General features: G+C 40.7%; 1 protein-coding gene across 6 annotated transcripts; it reads left to right on the top strand.

The window, feature by feature from the left end:
• The first annotated feature begins 15,053 nt into the window (after positions 1 to 15,053).
• ZBTB18 (zinc finger and BTB domain containing 18) lies at positions 15,054 to 23,366 on the top strand. 6 transcript variants are annotated; one of them, XM_061185404.1, is made up of 3 exons: positions 17,264 to 17,650; positions 19,991 to 21,364; positions 21,397 to 21,476. In XM_061185404.1, the coding sequence occupies exons 1-3, from the start codon at positions 17,638 to 17,640 to the stop codon at positions 21,474 to 21,476; spliced, it is 1,467 nt and encodes a 488-aa protein (XP_061041387.1). In that variant the 5' UTR covers positions 17,264 to 17,637. The 6 variants fall into 6 exon arrangements, with proteins under 6 accessions (XP_061041385.1, XP_061041383.1, XP_061041384.1 ...); XM_061185403.1 differs by lacking the exon at positions 21,397 to 21,476 and having other exon boundaries at positions 19,991 to 20,678; positions 20,791 to 20,873; XM_061185402.1 differs by lacking the exon at positions 17,264 to 17,650 and adding an exon at positions 15,054 to 15,095 and having other exon boundaries at positions 19,991 to 23,366.
• Positions 23,367 to 25,375: the final 2,009 nt, after the last annotated feature.

Below are 25,375 nucleotides of genomic sequence, written 5' to 3'. Positions count from 1 at the left end.
CAATAGTAAGAATCAAAAGAACCATAGTGGCCAGGGCTTGTGATTGAAGCTTCACCGTTTGGGGAACTCCTCTTCCATAATCAGAAATGTTTGACTCATATGTTTCAACATCAAAATGACCTATGGGGGCTTCCCTGGTGGCTCAGTGGTTAAGAATCTGCCTGCCAATGCAGGGGACATGGGTTCGAGCCCTGGTCTGGGAAGATCCCACATGCCGCGGAGCAACTAAGCCCGTGAGCCACAACTACTGAGCCTGCGCGTCTGGAGCCTGTGCTCCGCAATGGGAGAGGCCGCGACAGTGAGAGGCCCGCGCACCGCGATGAAGAATGGCCCCCGCTTGCCGCAACTAGAGAAAGCCCTCGCACAGAAACGAAGACCCAACACAGCCAAAAATAAATAAATAAATTTAAAAAAAAAATGACCTATGAAGAATATTTTGCTGCACAATGAACTGTATTGAGCATGTGGTCCTTGTTTAATTTGGCCTTTAGCAAAGAAGTTAGAAACAGGGATATTGGAAGCTATATTTTCTGTGTATTTTTTAGGTCAGGGAGAGCTAGTGCTCTTGTTCCTTCTCTTCTTCCTGGGAACACAGCTAAACTCTATTTCCAGGCTTTCTTGTAGTTAGTTTGGGGTCATCTGACTGAGTTCTGGCTAATGGAATGTGGGCAGAAGTGTCAAATGCTACTCCAGGCCTGGACTGTTAAATTTTTCCTATGTCTGATCCTACACGCTCTCTTTCTGTTCTGTTGAGACTTGGGAGGCCATGCATGGAAAATGGCCCAGGTCTCTGGTGGTTCAGATAGAAAAGTCCTAGCTGTCAGAATAGCTGCCTGGAACAGGGGCTCCGCACCCTTCCTCCAGCCCAGCCAGACCACAGCAGACTATTATGTCAGAAATAAACTGTTTAAAAATTAAGCCACTGAAGTTGGGGGGATTGGTTGTTTCAACAGCTAACATTACTTACCCTAACTAATATTTTTATATGTATTAAATATGTGTTTTGTAAGTATATTAGAACCTACTATTTAAGTATAACCTTTGTTATGTTGCTATAGTTACATGATATTATATTCCATTTTAAAGGTGCAAACCCTGGTGGTAATATACACCCTACCTTCCATTGTGTTTTAGGAAAAGGCATATGTAAAGCATCAGTTAGAATTAAATTCAGCTGCATGTGAAGAAACTCTCAATAACCAGACCTTAAACATGATTTCTCTCTTACAGAAACAAAGTTGAGAAGTAAGCAGTCCTGGGCTGATATGGTTACTTTAGGAAGTCATTAAATTCAGAAGCTTCTTTTAGCTCACCTCTGCATACTCCCTGTAGTATGGCTCTCATTTTCGTGATCCATTATATCAGCCCAAGCTCCAGCCATCACATCGATTTTCCAGACGGTAGAAAGGGGCAAAGAAGAAAGGGGTCAAAAGGTATAATAACTATTTTTATAGGGAGCTTTTTATAAACTGCCACAAAACACTTTAACTTGTATTTCATTGTCCTAGACTCATCATATGGATAGATCTAGCTGCAAAGGAAGCTGGGAAATGTAGTTTTTATTTTTAGCTGTCGTGTACTTAGTAAAAGTTGAGTTTTATTACTAAAGAAAAAAGAAAGAACAGCTATTGGGGTACACCTCCAGAAACCTTTACAACATTTAATAAGTACAAACTTCTTACTGTGAAGGAAGAATTGACTTATACAAAATGCAATTTTAGACATACATCTGCTTACATATACACAAATTTTTGTTTATATTTTAAAAATATGAAATTCTTATAGCTTATCATTTCCACCCTAGTCTCAGCCCATCAGAATTCCTCTGGAGCCAGTGAGTTAACTATCCTCCAGTGTTTTGGACATAAACATAACTGCATCAGACAACAAAGGAAGAATAGGGATACTTTACATCTGTGTATCAGGATGCATAGAAAGAAATAATTACATGCACATATGAGTATAAATAACAAGCTCTGCAATTGTTTAAATTTAAGCAGGGCTAGTATTGTGATCGTGGTATTGATTTATAGATAGATCTATGTCTGTTCTGAGTCTGTTTATGTCTGTACGTGTGTTTGAGGGAACAGCAAGAACTTGTCCTCCATTTCTATAATGCCCACTACTATATTGAATCATGGAGAAAGTCTAGTAGAACAAATAAAATATAAAATAAATAACTTTTTAAATTAGATATGTGGTAGACACCTTTCATCATCACGTTTCCTTTCTGTGTACTCTATTTTACAGACATATGACACATACACCAGATTTCCCCCACTTTTCCTATGACACTGGTGACACCCTTCCTCTGTGTAATACTGTATATTTGTAATACTGTATATTTGGTTTTAAAATTATATCCACTTCTCCCTCATTCCCCATCCACCCACGTACATTCCAACACTGTATTTTCCTGCACTACCCGCTAATGAAACAGAGGAAGAAATGTTTCATACCAAAGATTTGGAGTTTCGTGTGCCCTTGGGCATCAGGTGCTGGCAAAGGCCGAAAAGGGACTCCTAGGAAATGAGGGCTAATTAACTACCTGCCAGGCACTGTCTAAATGCTTTACAAAGGACTGTCTCTATAGGACTAGCACTATAATGAAGGTGCATGCTATTATTGTCATCCTTGTCTTTACAGACGTGGAAACTAAGGCTTGGACACGTTAAAGTAACTTGGTTACAGTTACATAGCTGGAGCAGCCTGACGTCCAGTGCAAACGGTCTGTCCCCAGAACCCATGCTTGTAACCACTCTGTCCTGCTGTGTCCATCACGGCCCCTCCCCATATCCCTGATCCCATAGTGCTGGTTGCCAACGAAGTGCACTTGTGGAGGCTGCCTGATGTGGAGCAATCCCTCTCTGGGAAAGCCTACAGTCGAATTAAGAAAATAGCATAATAATATAAAATGACACGAATATCAATACCCTATCCACCAGAACACATTAATCTCAAGTCTGAAGCGGCCTCATGACTGCAGAAGGGTTACACGTTCCACTCTGTGGCTGCTAACATCCTTTTGTGGACCATCTTGCCTTCCTCTGACAGAAGAACTAGTTTAAGGCAAAGGTTTTGTGAACGTTTTTCTTCAGGCAAATTTTCTCTTGCCATGAATTAACCACCAGCCATTTTCATTTGCACTCCCTTATTTACCCTCACCCCTTTTATTTGCAATCACGTCCACACGTTCTGGGCGCTGCAAGTCGGTTCAATTAACAAGGAAGAAGGACACTGATAAGGATATTGTTAATGGATCTCTTTGTACATAAAAAGAACTCGCATCTTCCCTCCCACATGCTGTCCTGAATTCCCCTTTTCCTCCTTCTCAAAGTTTTACTTTTTCTCAGAATGTCTGTGTGTGCCATATGACAGTGATTTTCTGTGCTAATTGCTTTATTCTTCAATAAGAACCTTTACAATAACGAACTCCTACAACACTTATGTGTAAATTAGGGCTGTTCCAAGGCAAAAAGTGAATCTTTGAATATAAATCTGCACCATTTCTCCTCCCCTTGAGTATGAGTGTGAGTATGAATTTTAGACTGGTACAAAAAACCCAAAAATCCTCTTCTTAAAAAAAAAATCATTCTTTTTCTGCATCTACAGTTTCACGTGTTTGGGTTTACAATACAGGATCTCAGAGAGGACAGATCATTAATTCATTTCAAAATAGCTCACCAAGAAAGAGTATATTTCATTCCGTTGTATACAGAAGTCGGGTGGAATTCTATATAAATACAATTTTAAAATTCCAGGGCTCTCAGGCTGACTAACAATGGTCCCGAACGGGCTGATTATAGAGTAGAGGGTGGCTGAATCCCCAAGCGGCAGGGCCAGACATGAGGAAAAGCAGCACACCTTATCAGAGGGGCTCCCAAGAAATGATCGTGGTGGCAGTAGTTTTATTTTGCTCACTCGCAATAGCAACAACAAAATGATGCCACAGACGAAAACTGTCACGTCCCACCCACGCCATCTGTCCTGTGCTGTGTACCCACAGCTCCCCTCATTCTACAAATTAATCTTTCACACATATTTTAACAAAAAAAGTGTTAATGGTATAAAAGAAAAAACAAGGAAAACAGAAAGGGCTGTGTAGAAAATAAATTAAATTTCAATTTGATAGCAGTTATGACTTTTTTTATTGACTATAAGAGCAAACAGTCACATCAAATTGGTGCCACTGGCATATTATTAAAATGACAGGGCACCCTTAATGATCTCTGACAATGATTGCGTGTGTGTTTTTTTAAATATAGCATGCACATTTTGTCCAATTTAGGCTCTTTTTTCCTGTTGCTTTTGTCCTCTTTCTGAGTGGATATTATTCATGAACTGAGTCTTTATTATCTGTTTGGCCATCTGCATAGCATTGGCCATAGTCCCCTGTATTGTAATTTTGAGTGAAAGTAAGGACTATTGGAGACTGCAATACTAAAAATAATAATAATAATATGCTTTAAGAATTCAAAAATAAAAGAATGAAAAGGAAAATATTTGTGATGAGGTGAGGTTTGAAGGCACATAGCATGGAGGTGGGAGAAAAACATAAATCAATCCTTTTACTCATCTAGGATAATAGAATCTGGATATTCACTCTGACCAAACTAACATCTACTTGCCTTGATAACAGGCAGTTCAGAAAGTGATGCTGCTTCATGCTGGAATGTCCTTGAATGAAAAAAAGTTTTTTTGTTTTCTTACTCGCTTCTCTCCTGTTTCGGATGTCCATGTACCTCTTAGTGGAGTGGCAATCCAAAACAGTAGCAGAGCCCCTTTAGCTGTCAAGATTTTAGAATTAGACTCTTCATGTTTACAAGACATGAAGTGACTGTTTTTCATTTAATCAAGGGAGAGTTTCTTTTTAATTAAAATATTAAAGCATAGTTTTCCAATTAAAAATTATGTATTGGGAAAAATAAATTAACTGCAAATTTGTATAATTGCCTTATTCCTAAAACTTTGCCTAATTTTATTTGGTTCTCTCCATTCTTCATTTTTCTCCTCTTTTGATCTTTTCTTTTCTTTCTTTTTGAAATTCTCTTAGTGTTAGCTTACCATTTATTTTCCTTTCTACTTGTCAGATTTTCCCTGCAGCCACTAGAAGGCCATGAAAATCAGCTGATTGAAATGTGAATATGGATTAGTAATGAAACATCTTCCCGACAAGAGTAAATATACAAGGTTATAATATATTTATGACAACAACATTTTGGTTTCAAATGAAAATGTGTAATATCCCATTTGTTTTTTAATGTTCCTTGTTTTTTTTTCTTGTAGTTGTTTTCTATTAAACTTGAGGAATATGCAATTAAAGCTATGCTTGCACAGACACACACACACACACACACACACACACACACAAACTGCTTGAGCTTACTACCAAAGCAAGATGAAGTCTACCAATTATCTTATTATATAGAAAATGAATTACTTGCTTTTAGTAGTGGTTCAAAATAACTTTAAAAATTTGTCTTTCCCCTCCAAATTGGTGCATGTATGTATATGGTGACACCTCTTTTCTAAAAATTAATTAATTAAATTAATTAATTTATTTTGGCTGCTTTGGGTCTTCGTTGCTGCACGCGGGCTTTCCCTAGTTGCGGCGAGCGCGGGCTACTCTTTGTTGCAGTGCGTGGGCTTCTTATTGCGGTGGCTTCTCTTGTTGTGGAGCACGGGCTCTAGGTGTGCGGGCTTCAGTAGTTGTGGCGTGTGGGCTCAATAGTTGTGGCTCTTGGTTTCTAGAGCGCAGGCTCAGTAGTTGTGGTGCTCGGGCTTAGTTGCTCTGCTGCATGTGGGATCTTCCTGGACCAGGGCTCGAACCCGTGTCCCCTGCATTGGCAGGTGGATTCCTAACCACTGCGTCAGCAGGGAAGCCCTATAGTGACATCTTAAATGGCATAAAATTTTCAAATTTGGAAAGTTAGAGCTAATCACTTTAATATCCATATCGATTTACTTAAAAATAATAAAGAATTTCTAAAATCAAGAGGAATAACCCAGTTTCAAAAATAGCTACTTGCTCATGGTGGGTAAAATTTAGGCCACATGTTGTTATTTATTTTCATACTTTTTTAACTTATATGGAGAAGGTAAGCTAGTCATTTAAAAATGATTGAGTTAATTCTTTTATTTTCAAGACTACTTTAATCACAAATATTACAATAGCTTATTATTATAAAATATATGTTTATATATCAATATTTATATATTTTACCTCTATGAGATCTGCAGAAAACAAAGCTATGTTGTTATTTTACACAGCTCTTTTAAGTCATATAGCTCCATTTTCACTAAATTGGTGTACATTTGATAATATGGTACAGACTTCTCTTTAACAAATTTTATTTTAGGTCCAATCCTTAAAAAAACAAAACGAAAACGAAAAACATCCCCCCAAACAGAAGTCTTGAGCAGTCACAATTGAGAGCCAAAGTTTTCACTCTTGCAACATAACAAGAATAAAGTCACTAAAAATCCCGAATTTAAAAATATTCTTTTAGAATTGTGAGCTAATAGATACTTTTAATAATCTTAAACGACACATGCCTCAACCCTGCTTTTGTATTGTCCCCCTTTGCTGTACCCCATCCCCCCAAAGTATTATCTTGCACTAAACATCATCTGAAAGCTAAACATTATTTCTTAACCATGGCTTACATTGCTCTGAGGCTTTCCTGAGTCTAACTAGGAATTCCGAGTCATAATAAAGAACAGGGCCTCTCTCTTCACTCACTCTCGTTCTGTGGGAGTTTTAGAGTTGTTTAGAGAAGTAGGGTTGGAGACATGAGGTACTAATGTGTTTAGGTAATGTATGCTTATTCTTGGACATTTCTGTAGCTGTTTTTAAGTGTTGCAGATTGATCATCTCAGAAGCTGTGTAAGAAGAAAGGATCTCAATCAAATTTCTGACCAGATCCCTCCTTATGGCCATGAGAGTTTGATTTTCATTTAAACAACAGTAAATATAGGCGTAAGGGTTTGAGATGAATTATGTAAGCCCTTTAGCCGTAACTATTACATTCTGCCACCAAATGAGCTGCTGTTCCCACTTTGTTTTATGGGCTCTGCATAGCCTGTGTTATTGTATCTGCCAAATAAAACCCAACAAACCATGCAGATGAAAAATATAATCTTTTATCTTTCATAGTCACAGGGTGCACCCATATATACAGTTTTATAGATAACTCTGCACCAGATTTACTGCTTTAGGACCCTACTGTCTTAATAGGATGTCCAGAAAGGGAAAACATCTCTTGCTTGGAGGCATCTTCATTTATATCCACCAATGGCATATGTCTTTATTGAAGCTATACTTGAAAAGTCAGGGATAATTTCTTTCATTATATTTTTAGCTTGTCTGTGTGGTTCAATTGAGATCATGGACTTTTTCCTTAAGGAGAAAGACCTGATAGGCTGTATTCTTTCAAAGCTAGTAGATTTAAATTTATTTAAAAACAATGGAGGTTTTTCTTTTAGTTTCAGAGTGGCCTAAATATCTGAAGAACAGTGACTTAAGGAATTGATGACTAGCCCTGCAATGCGTCTGTCTTAATCTGGGGCCTCAGATATGCCACTTAGCCATTCTGTATCAACATTCTCCTCCAAGTAACAAAAATCACAACACATCCCATGCCTACGACAGATCTGTTGAGGAGTAACTCACTTCTAAAATGCCTCACAGATGGAATACTCTTTACATATGCTAGAGAACTGCTATGATTCCACTAGGAGTAAAGTCTCTACCACATTCACCTGGGTTATTTCTATACTGGGTCAGAATACCTCTAAGAAAGTAAATGGACACTTTTTCTGGTAGTCTACAGAACAAATTGTACTTCTCACTTTTTCCTGAGTTTGAAGGGAACAGTTGGAACAGGTAAAGCACTGTTATTCCCTCTGGCCTCTGGAAAAATGAAAAGTTATAAGTTATTTCTTTTCACCTCTCCCTTCTTTTTCCCCTCCCTCCCTCCCTCCCTCCTTTCCTGCCTATAAATCTTTCTTGAACTCTTACTAGGTGCTAAAGGTACAGTTGCTAATGCTGTAGAAAAAGTTCTTATCCTGAGGGAGCTATCAAGGATGATAGTGAACAAAAATGGAGTCAGTATCTTAGATCATGGGAATTTTTTCTTTATTGAAGTTGTTCAACCCTCTTTCTTTCCGGTGCTAATTTATGCATCTGGCTATGATCCAGGTCAGATGTTTTAAATGGAGGTTGATATGCTGAGTACCAGGCCCCATGCATGTTATTTAGTGTCTGTTGAATGAATGAATTTCCGAAATGTGATTAGTTAGGTTAATGAATAGGTCATATTTCTCAATGAAATGTCAGTACGTCCCCACAATTCCTCTATAAGATCAACCTAAATCTAAGTAATGAGAGTGCTTGCTGTGAAGCTCTAACTCTATATTAAGAAAACCTAGTTTGTATTGAGCAGGTCTTATCAGAAAAACCAGCCAAACTAATGACCTAGATGCACATAAGGGCATGCACGCGCACACACACACACACACACACACAGGCACACACAGTTGCCCTGATTGTGGCAACACAATGTCTGGAAACAGTTAAGTACCAAGTATATTCTAATCCTCTTTACTTTGGGGCTAGCTATTTCATAAAGCATTATTTAAGGACAATGAGTAAGATATGATTTGACAAATAATAGTAGCATAGGATCAGCAGAGCCCAGGAAGAAATATTGACATCTCTGTTGTATTTACCTTTCTTCTGCCCCCACGTCCACCAGCACCATCTCTTCCACCCAGGCCTCTACCACAGACTTCCCGTGGCAACCGTTCCTTCTCTCCACCTCTCTTCAATCATGCTTCTCCACTGCCACCATCTTCTCACTTTCCTTTATCACCCTACCTCTCCTCTCTAAAGCTATTGTCTTTATATTGTTCGTCTCTGTCATTTGTCTCTGTCTAAAATGCTCTTCTGTGCATGTGTCTTTGTTACAAAGACTTTTGTTGCTGTTCTGTCTTAGTAAGCCTCTGCTCCTGCATCTGTCCCATGTTCCAAGTGCTAAGGCATGGCTTGGCAATGTAGATCAGCTGTCAGTTTTTTGCCCTTTTTTTTTTTCTTTTGCTATGATATTTCTGAACAGCCTTAGTTTTGTAAAACAACTTCAGAGCAAGGGGTACTCAGTTAAACACGTGCCAAAACATTAAGGTACAGAGCCAGGGAACAAAGAAATCTTCAAGACACCTGGAAGGAATTTGAAATTTGTTTTCTTCTGCGTTCATATTCAAGAACCACTTTTCCTATTGTCTCCCATAAAGTCATTACTGCAGCTTCAACTTAAAATGCTTATTTTTTTTTACTGGGTTTAATTTAGATACACATTTGCATTGTAAAATGGGTACTTTAAAAATAATCATTTTAGTCTTAAGCATAAATGCTAGTTCTTTGTAAGGGAAGTAACTTCCTGAGTTGCATGTTATCGCTAAGGGTGAAATAAATTTCTGGAGTGAGATTTAACCTTCTGTCTGCTCTTATTACCAGGAATAGTCTGAATTCGGTATGTATCAAGACTTTTGTGTTAAGTTCATAAGGATTTCTTTATAAGAAAAGGTTTTTATTACGACAATTTTATATTATTATGATAGTTAGGGTTGGTATGCATTTATTAGCCATGAACGAAAAATGAAATGTTATCTTTGTCCAGTGGGTTCACAATGACATTTATGCATAATGAAGTCCTAAATATAAGGGGGGAGGATGATATTCTTTCATGTATCTTTGGCACCTAGCACATGGAAATTTTACAAGAACCATGAGAATGCAATTCCATATTTCTCTTATGTATTTGTAAGTTCTCAGCAAGTAATTTTTGGATGTATCATTTTCCTTTCTGCCGGTTTAAAGCCCAAAAAGATTCTGCTTTTGAGGGTGGAGCAGGCCTAAAACGAAGGAAAAATTTATCCTTGTATTGGAATGCAGACAGATGAAATTTCTGTCTTTTGGTCAGAAGCACAACACTTGTCATGTAGTAGGTATGCGGTGTCAATTCTGGTAATCTCTCTTACTTCACTTTTTCTAAGCCCATTTGCACCCAAATTTAAGCAACTGAATATAATTAAGAACATTTAAATATTTAGAAGTTTTATTCTTTCATTTTGAACAAAAACAAACTACCTCTCTCTATATATACTTCACAGAATTTTAGAACAATCAATACTCAAAGATTTATGTTATTTTAAAAATGGGGCATGAATATCATAGGTTCATATTAAATCTTTCTTTAACAGAATCTATTCATCTGGAAAAGTCATATGTTTCTTCAGATTATTTAAAAAAATTAAATCTAAAAAACCCACAGATAAAATGAAGGCATCTTTTAATTAACATAACTTCCAAAACAATAGAACAGTTCCAACATTCGGATTTTGGAGGAACTGTGTGATTTTTAAGGGTGGTAGACTTGTCTCTACAAATTTGTTTAGGATAGTATTTAAATACTTTTTAACTGATTGAACTGACATCAGTGGATGGCAGGAAGGCATTCTGTGTAGCAAGGAAGAGAACCAACCTGGGGTTCAAAAGTTACCTGGGATCATACGCCAATAGAATAATGAATCTATTACAGCACAAAGTTAACTGTAAAAAGTGTCATTGTATGCATTGTTTTGCCTTCCATATGCCATGAGGCATAATGAATTTAATGGAGGGATGGAGAGAGAGAGAGAGAGAGAGAGGAAAGAGGTGTGGGTTGGGTGGCTGTTTGCTTTCTTCCTAAGTTCTCCGAAGGGGCCAGTCTTGGTCTCAGCCAAGCCTGAGCTATCAGCCTCCTTCAGCCATTATGCTGTCTCTGGATTGATGGTGGTCATGTAAAAGCACTGATTTACAGTAAGCAACTGAAAACTGGCTATACAGGAAAAGCAGTTTTGGGAGGACTGTATCTTTTGCTCCTCTCTGCCCTTTAACAGACCTCAGACAGGTTTGAATTACTGGTGTAGGCTCGTTCTGCTTGCAGTATAGGGGGTCTGTCCCCAATGCTCTGTGTAAATCCGTTAAGGACCTTTCCTCAAGTGTTTATAACATTTCTGTCTTCAGGGCTGAGAATCAGGATGAATTACCTCCTATTTATGGCTTATCATAGTTCAGGAATTTAATAGATTCAAGTATTACAGAATTTATAACCTAAGAAATGATTTGGTATATAATGTGCTTGTGGAATTATTTTATATATGTGTGTGTGTGTATACACACACACACACACACACACACACTATGCTTTAGGAAATATGCTCCTTCGTTTCATTACAGTGGTGTGTGTTGCAGTTTGCTCATCTCCTTTTTTTACTATTGTGTCAGCTGTGTTTCTGTGTCTCCTTCTCCTTTTAGGCCATTTCAACCTGTTCATTTCTAAAAGCCAGAAGAGAAAGAGAGAGAGGGAGAGAGAGTATCTAAATAAGTTAATAGAATTTCATGTGTGCTATGACATTGAAAGTGGGCTTAATAGAAGTGTCAACAAATTTTTCATTTTAGTGCATTTTTTTCTCTAGATTCAAAACCAGGTTAACTTCTACTCACATTTTGTCACATTTTATAGTTCTTATATTTAAAACATTACACTTTGGAATAGCTGGTCTTTTATTATTAATGCTTGCCTTCCTATTTTTTTAAGAAAAAAATCCAATTATACTTGAAATTTATAAAAAGTCTATATTCAAAAATTAATTTCACAGATAACTTTTTCAACATGATCTATTGCACAAAGTGTAATAAAAACACTGATTTTTTTTTCAGAGATTTGACCTGTGGTTCACATTTAAAAGTCAGACATTCATTTTATGGAGTTGCTCATCAAATTAAATTTTATTTGGTATGTCAATGTTTTATAGTGTTAAATTGTTATTGGTCAAAATGCATGTGTTAGTAAAACATAAATCTTGTTCTCTGGCAAGAAATCTAACCATGAATGGTTAAATTGACTGGTATCATTCTAAATTTCAGGACTCCCAGAAAAGTATGGATTAATCAGAACTGTATTAGGACTAGGATTCCTCCAGAGGGAAGCAATGGTATATTTTTCTAATAGTTTAGAGACTATACTTTTTGCATTTTTTTCCGCTGTGGGAGAGAAAAAAAAGAAACATTATTGGCTCTCAAACTCTGGCAAGTAGCTCTGTATCTTACTAATTTGCTAAGCCAAACAGTCCCTACTTTGAGGAGCTTACTTGAAGGGGTGCTTTAGAGTCTGACTTACCTTCCATGGCTCCAGTGGGTGCCCAGTAAAAATAGTCATCATTCTGTATTATGATACCTCAGAAATCAGTCTTATTTTATTTACAATTTGTATGCTGATGACTTTCCAAAGATGATTAAAAGTATCATTTTTTACAGTAAGTTTATAACACTTTAAAAAAAAAAGTCAGAGTAAAAGAAATTGTCTTTAATGTAAAAAAAGGGCAGAGAAAATGCAATGGCAACCAGAGACCAGGGACAAGATGTTTATAAAAATTTAATATTAAATTTAGCTCTGACATTCATATCCTATTATATTGTTATTTAGTTTTTCCATTGGTTCAGATTTTTATATATTTATGCCATTTCTTTCCTAACTAAATTTAAACTCCAAGAAGGAGAGAAGATGTCTCATACTTTTTTGTTGTCTTCTGTATCCACCACAGTACCTTTCTTGAACACAATAAATACTCCAGAAACATTTTTATTGGTTCTGACAATGTATGAATATTCCATGCATTTTCATGAATTTAGAAAATATTTTAAATAATTGAGGGACTACAAACTTGCTTCCTTAAGTATCTATTTAATCTACATTTCCTGGTTACACTACTCAGCTCTCAAAACGGATCCTAGTGATGACAATTATATCTAAAAAACAATGTTCATAACTTTTGATGCATCAGTGTCTCCCCCAGCACATCTCTGGGGATTTAACCTATCTGTAGGTGCTTTTTGTAAAAACTTTTGTTAGAGCTGTGGCTTTACATGCTACAGAGCTGAGTTTCTAAACTTTTTATGGATAATCTTAACATTCTAATTTTCTCATGAACTTCTTATTTCATATGCTGACACTATTAATTACTTTGTCTTTTTGTCCAGAGATGTTACTTTTCTTATTTTTAACTTTTAGTAGGTGAGAAACAACTTTGAGAATGCAGATATTTCTTTTTCCAATTCTTTCCTGAACTTGTTGGCAAAGCATGCACTTCTTTTCACCTGTTTTAAAAAGAGTGTATTTCCTTTATCAAGAATATTTATAAACTTCCCTAACTTTAAACAGGTCAGACTGAAATTGGGCCCTCTACCAACCGACTAAAAGATCTAGAATTCACCAAAAGCACAAATGGAATATAGTTCATGGAATAAAAAACTCTAGTTGTCATAGAATGGCCTTGACCTCAGTTATCTATCATGAAGGTACATGAAAACGTTGAGGAAAGAGTAGAGAACATCACTCCTGCTTCTAACAGGATATTCCAATATCAGCTGCAGGAATTTTGTGTGCTCCTGTTTTTACTTCATTAGTAATTCAATATGTCTGATTTGCCTACACAATACTTTCAACTTAGTTTACCCATCTGACCTGGAACAAAGTGAAAGCACATTCTGCCCAGTTGAAAGGTCTCCTGGCAAGTTGGTTAGCAACAGGCTTGCCAGTCTCAGTTCAGTTAGCAAAGAATAAACACATTTCACTTGACAATTACTAGTGTACTAACTTCCTCACTCTGCAGTTTTCTATTTTATATTCTTAGAACAGTTTTCCCCCTTGTTATTCAACTTTTTACTTGTAATTCTTGCCTCAACAAGATTTCCAATTTCTTGAGGTAGAAGTTTCTACTTTTCTTGGTGGCCGTGATGAACACAGTTTAACTGCAAAGAACAGGAATCGAATAAAAGTTTATTTGAAGGGAGGGAGAAACGATACAACAGTCTTACATCTTCCCTCCATAGTTTAACTTTGTGGCTTGAGACGTACCAATTAAGAAATCAGGCTACGGCTTCTGCAAGTATCACTTCTGCTATAGTTCTCTAGAATTTGGTCACTTGGGAATGGCTACTTGTAACACTGCAAATACACGTGACATGAGGGTTCTGCGAGAAATACAGGTGCTCCGCTGTGTCGTGTCTGTGACAAGACGCCCTGAGAATGACGCCCAGAAACTGCCCGTCTAAGCCGGTGGCGTCCGCTGAGCCCGACGCGCACCTGCACCTGCTGACGGGGCAGCGCGGGACGGAGCGAGGACGTCCCTTAGTCCTACCCTCTGCGCTCTGGGAGACGAGGGCCTGGGCGTCGTCACCCACAGCAGCCGGAGCAGAGGGAGCCACCTAATGCCGGACTCAGGTCATGTGTGTCCCGGGTGCTCTGCCTCGGCGGATACCTCCGCAACTTCGAGCAGCCCAGCCCCACTACGTTCAAAACTGTATTTATGGTTGTCAAGGCGCACACCGAAAAGCTCGCTCCGCACCCCCAGAGCGCGCGAGGCCTCCTAGCCTGGAAACAAGCCCCTCCCAGCGCAGCTGTCGCCGCCGCCCGCGGGCTCCTTTCACTTTCTCACGGCCAAGTCCCCCAGAGGGGCGCCGCTGCCGCCACCGCCGCTGCGCCCTCCCGCCGACTCCGCCCGCACCGCCTGGCTACCAGCCCCGCCCGCTCGGGCCCGCCCACCCCAACAGTTTCTGCCTGCGATTGGCACGCGCGAGCGGCAGCTCCGGTTCGCCCCTCCCATTGGCTGGGCCCTCTTGTCAGTCCTACGATTGCCCGCCACTGCCTCCGCCTCCCGGAAAAGCCGCCCTCCTATTGGAGGAGACTGAGTGCTGGGGGCGGGCGGGGAACCCGGTCCGGCCGCTTTCGGTCAATCGCAGCAGCCCAGCGCCGGGAGGGAGGGCGGCGGGGGGGGAACATCTGGCCGGCGCCGCCGCGTGCGTGCGTGGTGCGTCCCCCCGCCCCTCCCCCCGCCCCCCCCCCGCCCCCCGGCCCGGGCTCCTTGCTCGCTCCTCGCTCGCTTGCTCCCTCGCTGTGTCTGGCAGGCTGCGGCCGCCGCTGGGCTGCTGCCATGGGGAGCCGTTGAGAGTGGGGCCTCTTCGCTCCGCCGCGCTCCTCCGGCTGCCAGCGGGGGTGGGTGGGCGGGAGGGAGGGGGCAGGGGGAGTGGGCGACGGAGCCGGGATTGGGGGTCGGGGGGGCCGGGAGGGAGGGAGGGGGACCCGCGGAGGAGGAAGCCCACCAAGTCCGGCGGCGGCGGCGGCCGGGAGGCGGAGGACGCGGCGGCGGCGGCGGGGACGCGGTGACTTAGGGCCGCTCCGTGTGAGTCCCGGCGCCGGCCCCCGGCCCCGACCCGGCGCCCCCTCCGGGCCCTGGAGGGCGGGGCGCCGGCTGTGCGGCCCCGGCCGGCGGGGCAGTGCGGGCAGGCGGGCGGGCGACCGGGCCCCGCGAGTGGAGTTAGTTTGTGCGGGTGGAGCTTGGGGTGGCGGGGGGCGCCGCAGCGGCGGGGGCCGGGTGCGGGGCCGGGCCGCCGCAGCTGCAGGTCGGGCGGGGTGCGGCCGGTGCAGCTGCGGCGCGGGGCGCGCTCCGGCCGGTGCAGCTGCGGCGGCGCCTCTCGGGGGCGGGGGGCGCGGGGCGGGGGCTTGGGAGCGGTGCAGCTGCACGGCGCCGGGACGGCCGTGGCTCCGGGGACCCTTGCAGCTGCGGCGGCGGCCGCGGGGAGGCCCCTCCCGGGCCGGGGCAGTTGCCGGGGGCTCGCGCCGCGGCGGCAGGGAAGCGGTAGCAGCCACCCTCCCCCGGCTTCTTACGACTTTTCTTTTGTTGTTGCCGTGACCCGGGTCTGTTTTCTCGTCTGTTGTTTAAGGTGTTTTCCTGCTGCACCGGCTCTACGCCCTCCACCTCCTTCCCTGTGGTTTAACCTTCCTCTTTCCCCTAGTGTTTTATGCACAGCCAACTACGTAAAGATTTGCATTTCTTCCCCCCTCCCTGCTCCGCACCCCCCCCCCCACCTCCTTGAAAAACAAAACCCAACCTCACAAAACCTCTCCGGACCTGAGGCTGCGAGGCGCAAAGGGGTTGATTTGTGGAGTGGGAGTCGCTGGCCCATTGCGGTGCTCCGGGCTCATTAATCTGTCACTCGCCCCCCACCCCACTGGGTAAATGGGGTGATTAATGTCTGATATATTGGAATGAGGCGAGGGCATTTGTACAGAATAGGTGGTGTGGCTGAGAAGGAATTTATCCCCAAAGAGTGCCTCCTGAAATAGGCATTCATAATTATGTCATTCATCGCGAAGTTAGAGAAAGTTGGGTTTGCGACTTTGGGAAAGCAAGAAACACAGGATAGAGACCTTGGTCTTTGTTACTCTTTATTTAACTCTTGGCCATGGTTTTCTAATGAGATCGGAGTGGTTATCACCAGGACTGTGATACTTGCGCCTCAGGCCCCAGCGCCTTTTCTGCTCCTCACTCCCACAAGAGTCTGTGGAGACTTCGACATTCACAGATGTCGCAGCCCCTTGCAGGGCACTGGTCAGGCCAGCCCGGGTTACGTTACAACTTCATCAGCCATTCGAAAAGACCCGCAAATCTAGCTAAAAAGTTCCCCAACTTGCTAGACCTGGCTTCCCACACCCCTTCCCCCTTTCTCCCTGAAAGGTTTTCTTGTGATCCTGAACATTACAGAGTGACCCAAAAAAAGATTGTTATGGGACACAGATCAAGGGGAAGACCAAGTTCTCTTTCTGAGCAGAAAGTCGGATCAGATACGCAGATGCAGCATTCATTTTAAGTGGCTGTAGCAGGTTGTATCTGTTTATTAATTTGTCTCATTGAACTGAAGTACTTTCCAGGATTTCAGAAAGTGCAGTTTCAGCTTGTTGATATTGAGAGTTGAAATTTGCATTAACTGGCAGGGTGAGAAATTTTACTGAGAAGGTAGTTTTAGATAAGTAGTTATATAAGAGTGAAATAATAAGGTGAACCAGGTTGAAGTAGTAGTTCTGAATAGTCTTCCAACATTCTGAGACATGTATACCATTATCTCAGCAGAAAAGAAAAAAAAATTGAAGTGCCGTAATAATGTTGAAATGGGACTGGAGATGTCAAATGGGTTGGTTTAAAAATATCCCTAAGCTGCCTTTGAAACTAAACGTTGGAGTTGAATAAAAGTGAATCTGGATTTCCTGAATAGCACCGTGGCTTGAGTGTGCTGTCAGTATGTAAGCCAGTCCACCAACTTAAGACAGAAGTGTTGCTATTCCATAAATACAGTAGAACTCCATATGCTGAGTTTTTCAATTTCTTCTGTTAGAAAGTTTGGAAAAAAAGGGAGACTTTGAAGTATTTTGTTTATACTAACAGAAGAGAAAAGTTCTCCTAAGAAAAAGCTGGTGGCAGGAGTGTAGAGGAGTAGCATATGGCATTAAAAGGAGCACAGCTGGAGGTAGCATTTCCATCTGAACATGATGTCAGAGCAGCTGACAGCCTGCCATCCCTCAGCCTTTTATTCTAACACACAGACAGGGAGTTAGTGTGTGCGGATCTGTGGTGGAGAAGGTATCTCATTCCTCTCTAACATCATCTCCACTTTGCATCTGTCTCTTAGTCTGCTTTTTTTCCACCGATGTAACAGACCTGGAGCCAGCAAGACTCAGAGGAAAGGACTTAATCAGGTTTATGTGTCCTAAAGGTAGGAGTAGCAAGAGATTAGATTGAGCATATTTCTGTTTTGGTGTTTATTTAATTTTAAAAAATCACATTACTTTTCTAATCCAGTTTAAGAATAAAATATGAACTTGAGTATTAAATGAACATCTTACTGGAGTTGAGAGTCTTGGGCTTGTTTAGTTTTAATTTTTATCCCTTTTGCTCGATCGGGTAAATAATATACAGAAATATTTCAAGTTTTGAAATGTTAAGAAAGGCTTTGAAATATTGCTTTTTGAGATCAATTTGGATTAAAATCCTTTTTTTGTTGTTGTTGTTCACTGCTATTTAGATTTCTTTGGCTTTTGGAGTCGGGGGAGGGGGGGAGAAATAGTAAACTGGAATCCAGCATTCAAACTTACATGAGAAGATTTTTCTAGTTAAGAAGCTAGATTGTTATGTAATTAATTCCACTGTGAAACTTTATTCTTCAAAACATTCAGCAGCACTACTGAAACATACAGCTGTAGTGCTTTTATAACCGAAGGTTTTTTTAAAAGAAAAAAAAAAAAAACTTTTGTCCCCAGGAGAATAGTTTGACTGGTTTCCTCATTTCTCTTTCAAATATATATTTAAGAGATCTTTTATTTCAGCATAACGATAATTATTTGCAGGAGTTTTTGTGTTAGCGACTAATTTAGAACTTGTAGATTTGAGCTGCCTGAATTGGCCAGACAGCTGTAATCGCACTCCTCTATTCTTAATCTCTTTATCTGGGCAGCAGCTGCCATATGGCCACAGTCAGCTGGATCAGATGTTTATAAGCTTCCTTCTTCGTCCCTCTCTGTCCTCTCAGCCTCCTAATTTGATCACGGCTACCTTGTGAGCTGCCCTCCAATCTTTATTTTTAGCCCTCTCAAGGATTAGGATTGATGTTAGCTGTGGGGCACTTAAAGTGATTGTATTGTAAATCTTGGTTTATTCTAGCAGTGGCATCTTGCAGAATGTATTGGGTTAGGCTGAAAGTTTTAGCCCATCTTGGGCAAAGTGTAGAAGAAGCAGGGAAGTAATTTTTAAATATTAAATTAATATGTATCCATTCCCCAAATGCACTTTTTGAGATGGATGGTGTGGAACTTTGCTTCTGGTCATAGGAAAGGGGAAGTCAGGTTTAAGGAGTTGAATTTTGTGGTTGAATTTTGACCCTTTGTACATCTGCGTCTCTCCTGCCTCCATTTTACTCTCTTTCACCAGAAAATAAGGGCAACAGTGCATATTTGAAAGAATAAAAGCTAGTGGGAAAACAAAATATATCAAATTATGTTGAAACAAAGTATTTTCTGTTGACTGAGTTATGGCAGGGTCAAAAGAATAGTTTCTCTTTTACTAGCAAGACTTTTTTTTTTTCTTTTTTTGTATGTTGAACCTGTAAAGCTTTTGAGTTTCATTTGAATGTAATATGCCTTTATTTAAAAGTTTGCATTAATTTTAATATGGAACTCGTTTTGCTTTGCAACAGATCAAAGTTTAGATGAGAATTTTCAGAGTTAAATAAAGCCCTTCTGATTCTTAATATTCTAGATGTACAGATTTTACAAAGAAATATAACCATTTCTTTTTCTCAATTCATTAAAAAAAATTTGGATTTGTTCATAGTAAAGATGATCTTTTCCATCTGTTGGTGTAGTTCCTTCTGATCTCATACATGTGTGCTATACCTGCAAATCTTAAGGCATTAACATCTGTTTTTATACACAGGGCTTTTGTTGTTTTAACACTCTGACTTTAAAAGTAAGTTGTTTGCTAATTTCTGGACTAATTATGCGATTTCATTTTTTTTTTTCTTGATTCAGCCAAATGTGCGTTTAAATTGTGCTTGCTAAGTGCAGTCAAGTATCAAAAGTAATAAAATAAAAAAGGATGGTTGAACAAGTTTTCTGAATCTTCCAGAATGTGTTTGGGACTTTTCTTTGTTCATTATTTGAGTTGTTCCCTTTGAAATTAAAGCTATTTTGTAGGTTTTGTAGGACATAATTTGATGATTAGAGTTAATTAAATTTCTTCTGAAAGAGACCTAAATTCTTACTCTCAGTAAGAGACTGTACTGAAATTAACGCTTTTAAAACTTGACTAAAAGTTCAAGGAAGGTGGAGATGCATCAGAGACTGTTTGGCTGGGGTAAGAAGTTTCAAAAGTGTACATTTTTCTTCTTGCATTTGGTTTTGTGTGTGTGATTTGGTAGTGCTTGGGTCATTAGCCTGATTAAAATTCAGGGACATGTACCTCCGTGGCCCAAGCTGATTTTTTTTTTTTTTTAATGGGGACTAGAGCCTTGAAAAGTTGTTCCTAAGCAGGCTCTCATGAGAAATTTCTCTCTTCCCAGGTTATGAAGACAGTATGGAGTTTCCAGACCATAGTAGACATTTGCTGCAGTGTCTGAGCGAGCAGAGACATCAGGGTTTTCTTTGTGACTGCACTGTTCTGGTGGGAGATGCCCAGTTCCGAGCGCACCGAGCTGTACTGGCTTCATGCAGCATGTATTTCCACCTCTTTTACAAGGACCAGCTGGACAAAAGAGACATTGTTCATCTGAACAGCGACATTGTTACAGCCCCAGCCTTCGCTCTCCTGCTTGAATTCATGTATGAAGGGAAACTCCAGTTCAAAGACTTGCCCATTGAAGACGTGCTAGCAGCTGCCAGTTATCTCCACATGTATGACATTGTCAAAGTCTGCAAAAAGAAGCTGAAAGAGAAAGCCACCACAGAGGCAGACAGCACCAAAAAGGAAGAAGATGCTTCAAGTTGTTCGGACAAAGTCGAGAGCCTCTCTGATGGCAGCAGCCACATGGCAGGCGATTTGCCCAGCGATGAAGATGAAGGGGAAGATGAAAAATTGAACATCTTGCCTAGCAAAAGGGACTTGGCGGCCGAGCCTGGGAACATGTGGATGCGATTGCCCTCGGACTCAGCAGGCATCCCCCAGGCTGGCGGAGAGGCAGAGCCACACGCCACAGCAGCTGGAAAAGCAGTAGCCAGCCCCTGCAGCTCGACAGAGTCTTTGTCCCAGAGGTCTGTCACCTCCGTGAGGGATTCGGCAGATGTTGACTGTGTGCTGGACCTGTCTGTCAAGTCCAGCCTTTCAGGAGTTGAAAATCTGAACAGCTCTTATTTCTCTTCACAGGACGTGCTGAGAAGCAACCTGGTGCAGGTGAAGGTGGAGAAAGAGGCCTCCTGTGATGAGAGTGATGTTGGCACTAATGACTATGACATGGAACATAGCACTGTGAAAGAGAGTGTGAGCGCTAATAACAGGGTACAGTATGAGCCTGCCCACCTGGCTCCGCTGAGGGAGGACTCGGTCCTGAGGGAGCTGGAGCGGGAGGACAAAGGCAGTGACGACGAGATGATGACCCCCGAGGGCGAGCGGGTCCAGGTGGAGGGCGGCATGGACAGCGGCCTGCTGCCCTACGTCTCCAACATCCTGAGCCCGGCGGGCCAGATCTTCATGTGCCCCCTGTGCAACAAGGTCTTCCCCAGCCCGCACATCCTGCAGATCCACCTGAGCACGCACTTCCGCGAGCAGGACGGCCTGCGCAGCAAGCCAGCCGCCGACGTCAACGTGCCCACCTGCTCTCTGTGCGGGAAGACGTTCTCCTGCATGTACACCCTGAAGCGCCACGAGAGGACTCACTCGGGCGAGAAGCCCTACACGTGCACCCAGTGCGGCAAGAGCTTCCAGTACTCGCACAACCTGAGCCGCCACGCCGTGGTGCACACGCGCGAAAAGCCGCACGCCTGCAAGTGGTGCGAGCGCAGGTTCACGCAGTCCGGGGACCTGTACCGGCACATCCGCAAGTTCCACTGTGAGTTGGTGAACTCCTTGTCCGTCAAAAGCGAGGCGCTGAGCCTGCCCGCTGTCAGAGACTGGACCTTAGAAGATAGCTCTCAAGAACTCTGGAAATAATTTTATATATATATATAAATAATATATATATACCTATATATAAATAGATCTCTATATAGTTGTGGTACGGTCTAAAAGCAGTCTTGTTTCCTGGAACTGAAAGGTTGGGGTATTAACTTGTTTTTGCACTTTAGAATAGCATGAGAATCTCACTAATTTAGCATTCTGGTAAAAGAAACTTTAGAGCAAGTCGGAGAATAGAGAGGTGTTTTTTCTTTCTTTCAAGGGGGGTAGGGGAAGTAAGCCAATAAGAACTTTTGAAACAAATCGTCCTATCACAAAATGCTTTCCTAGGGCCTATTTTGTCAGCACTGCGGTGTCTTTTGAGCTCTCTCTTTTTTTCCCACCTTTTTTTTTTTAAGTAGAAATTCCCTCCAGTTTTATTAGCCTCTTTATATGTCTCAAATTGCATGAATCTTTTCTGGCTGTTGGAAACCTGAATGCTTTTAGACCCAAATGGAAAATTTCTGAAATGCTGGATTATCTATTTTTAAACAAGCAGTTGACTTAAAACTTTCTGTGGCAACTTCTGGTTTTCTGACGGTTCCCAATGAGAGAAATTCTGAAAGTACACTGGGATCACTGGGACGCTGTCTTTGTGAAGGTTTGCTTGGGATGAAAAAGGATATTGCAGCTTCAGCAGTGTTGAACTGTGTGTTGAAAAATGTGAATTACTGTTATTGTATACTGTAATTGATTACATGGGCTGGGGGGGTGTCAAAGGACTTGACAGGTTGTGTTGATGCTCTTAGTTGAGTCTTGAAAAGTAAATATTAACGCTACAGAAATGCATGAGTTTCAATATATTTTTTGTCTTTGTTTGCATTGTATAACTTTAACGAGTGAGTTTAAAATTATTTAATTTCCTTAGAAAAATAGCACCATTTGGAAAAAAAAAAACCTGGTGTTATGAAGAACGTTAATGCACTGTTTTTATTTTATATAATTTAAATTGACTTTCCCACTGTCTTTAAGTTGAAACTGTTAAGCTGAATAAAAACTTAAGCTGCAAATTGATAACTTCGCTACATAACAAGGAAAATATAAATGTTTACAAACGGCTTAAAGATTTGCATGTGCAGTGTGCATTTTATAACAAAACTTCTAATTGCACAAAACCCAGGCCAGCTCAAAGTTTAGATGTACACATTTACCCAGTTGAGCGTTTTTAGAGTAACTACTGCACAAATTGACAATAGGTCATTCTCTTTTTTTGCTCCCCTTTTCTTTTTCTCCCCTTCTTCCTTTCCCTCCCTTCCTCCTTCCCTCCCGCCCCTCCCCCATTCCCCCCCCCCCCAAACTCATGAAAAGATTCTATGGACTGAAAAAGCCCCAGGCTGAAAGGACTGGACTGCCTTGATTGACATGGGGAAGGGGGTTAGTAGACTATGTGTATCGCGGCAGCAGAGGCTGCAGCCCAACGTGTGGTTTTAATGACCAGCACGCAGGGCAAAGCATTTTGCACAGTGTTTGTTTTCCTGTCTTGCACTTACAAATAAGGTCTATGGGAGTAGCATGGAAAACGTTTGCTGTTTTTCCCTTTTTTTTTTTTAATTGCTTTTGTTTAAAATTTGATCGCCTTAACTACTGTAAACATAGCCTATTTTTGTGCTTAAGATACTGAATGGAAAACTCCATTGTGTGTTGCTGGACTGTTTTGGAAATATTTGGTCAAATGTGTGTTAATTTGGCTGTAATGGCATTTAAAGCAAACAAACAAACAAAAAAAGCTGTGAAAATGGCCTTGGAGCATTATCTTTAGTTACTTGAAGAGTTTCTAGTTTTTTTAAAATACAGTTTATGTTGAAATAATTTTTATTAATTTAGAGAAGACAATCAATGTCTGTGAGAAAACGGACTTTCTTTTGGATTTTCTTTTTGTGGTCATTGTGAGTGATTGCTTTTTCCTTTTATTAGTTTCACATTCTTCCTTTGTTCTAAAACTTAGACTGACATCTAGCTTTGACAATCATAGTATGTTTTATTTTCCTGAGGGGGGAATAACTTATAATGCTGTTTAGTTTTGTACTATTGGTGTGTTGGTGAATTTTTAAACTGTGTGCTAACTGCAATAAATTATATGAACTGAGAATTTTTGTGCGTTTTTTAAATTGTGATTGTGTACTACATAGATCCTAAATATGTATCATACATGGCATCTTTCTTTTTAATACCAATTCTGTACAGAGCTTATGGATTATTAGAATGCCTTAAATCACTCAAATGGAAGTGTGCAAACATTTTGCTTCTAGTCATTTAAGAAGATACTAAATGCACATTTAAAAAATGTGACCCATTTTCTATAGCCTAGATCAGGAATGTTAAGGTAACTCTCTAGAAATTTGTGAATCTGTGAAACCTCAAGTTTCATAGATTTTTTGTAATATGCTGTACAACTACTAATCCGTACACCATAAGTCATATTTTCATGGGTAATTTTATCCGAAGTTGATTGGTCAAATCTATTCTTCTGTGTTCTGGTTTAAGTGGAAAATTGAAGGAGACCGGATGTCTTAATTTGGAAAACTGCTTGGCTAACGACTGGAATTCTAGGCAATCGAATTAGCAGGCATTCGACTGTTCAAGAATAGCTGTATACGTCCTCTTTGTTCCTGGGAAAACTCAAAAGTTCCCAGGTTTTAATTCCTAAGTTTTAACTAAAATGTAATTAAGTTCATGCAACCATTTAAAAAAACTGTTCCGTAATTTTTGTGATCGTCCCAACTTCATGCTTGCCTCATTGGGCTTGTCAAGGTGAGAAACATTTCCTGGTTGACCTAAAGAACTGACAGAGCACTCACACGTGCCGGACAGTTCTATAGAGGAATTGTTACATGCCGTCGTCCTAAGTGTGAGCAGGGCTGGCACCGACCTGAGAGTTTTTGTAAATCCTGGAATCTATAATTGTCCATAACTTCCAGCCTTAAAGATACCTATGAAAATACAGTTTTACATGATTATTGTCAAAATTAAATTTATATTAGTGACCTATAGTAAGGTTAATATTCTTAACTTTGTTGGAAGTGGGATATAAGGTCTGGAGCTTGAAAATGTACCAGTTGTAAGTTCCCTGATGGCTTTGGATGGGAATCCCGAAAGATTGTCATAAAGTGCAATCAGTAATTTACTATTTGGGATCCTACTTTCCCTTTTTTTGTTGAAACAGGATTTCTGTTACATGAAACTCACTTGGTTTTAACTAACCAAACATTGTTTCACATGAAAGGGTCACAGCATCTCAAAGCTTTCTGAGGATATACAGAGTTGTAATTTAGTTCCATTGACTAGCATCTAATTTTAAATGAGGAGCATTATCTTAACTGGATCCACTTATAAAAACAATATTTTGACATGAAATTTGGAAGAAATAACTTCTTAAAACATTCCTTGCAAAACTAGAACAATTACACAAATCGCCACATTTGATAAGTGAAGGAATCAGTTGTTTATTCACTACATTTTTTAAAAAGGAAATTAATTTTTCACATAATCATGTTGGAAACCATTCAGTTTGCTCCCCCCTTTGACATCGGGCTGATACATAAGTATATTTTAAATATATGGTTTCATTTACTTTTGAAAACATCTGTTTCTTTTAGATGATCAATTATGCCCTAGATTAATGTGGGCCCAGCATTGTGTGCAAGGTGTACCCTAGGAGATCCAAGAAGTATGCAATGTTAAGGATACTGGTTTTGGATTTCCTTTCTAGTTAATCATGCTACCAGATTAATAGGTGAATCAAGTAGAGTTTTGTTTTTTTTGTTTGTTTTTTTGGTTTTTTTTAAATACGCTTGTCGTG

This window comes from Eubalaena glacialis, chromosome 3, assembly GCF_028564815.1.
Source record: "Eubalaena glacialis isolate mEubGla1 chromosome 3, mEubGla1.1.hap2.+ XY, whole genome shotgun sequence".
NCBI lineage: Eukaryota > Metazoa > Chordata > Mammalia > Artiodactyla > Balaenidae > Eubalaena > Eubalaena glacialis.
This window is presented reverse-complemented; position numbering and strand designations above follow the sequence as displayed.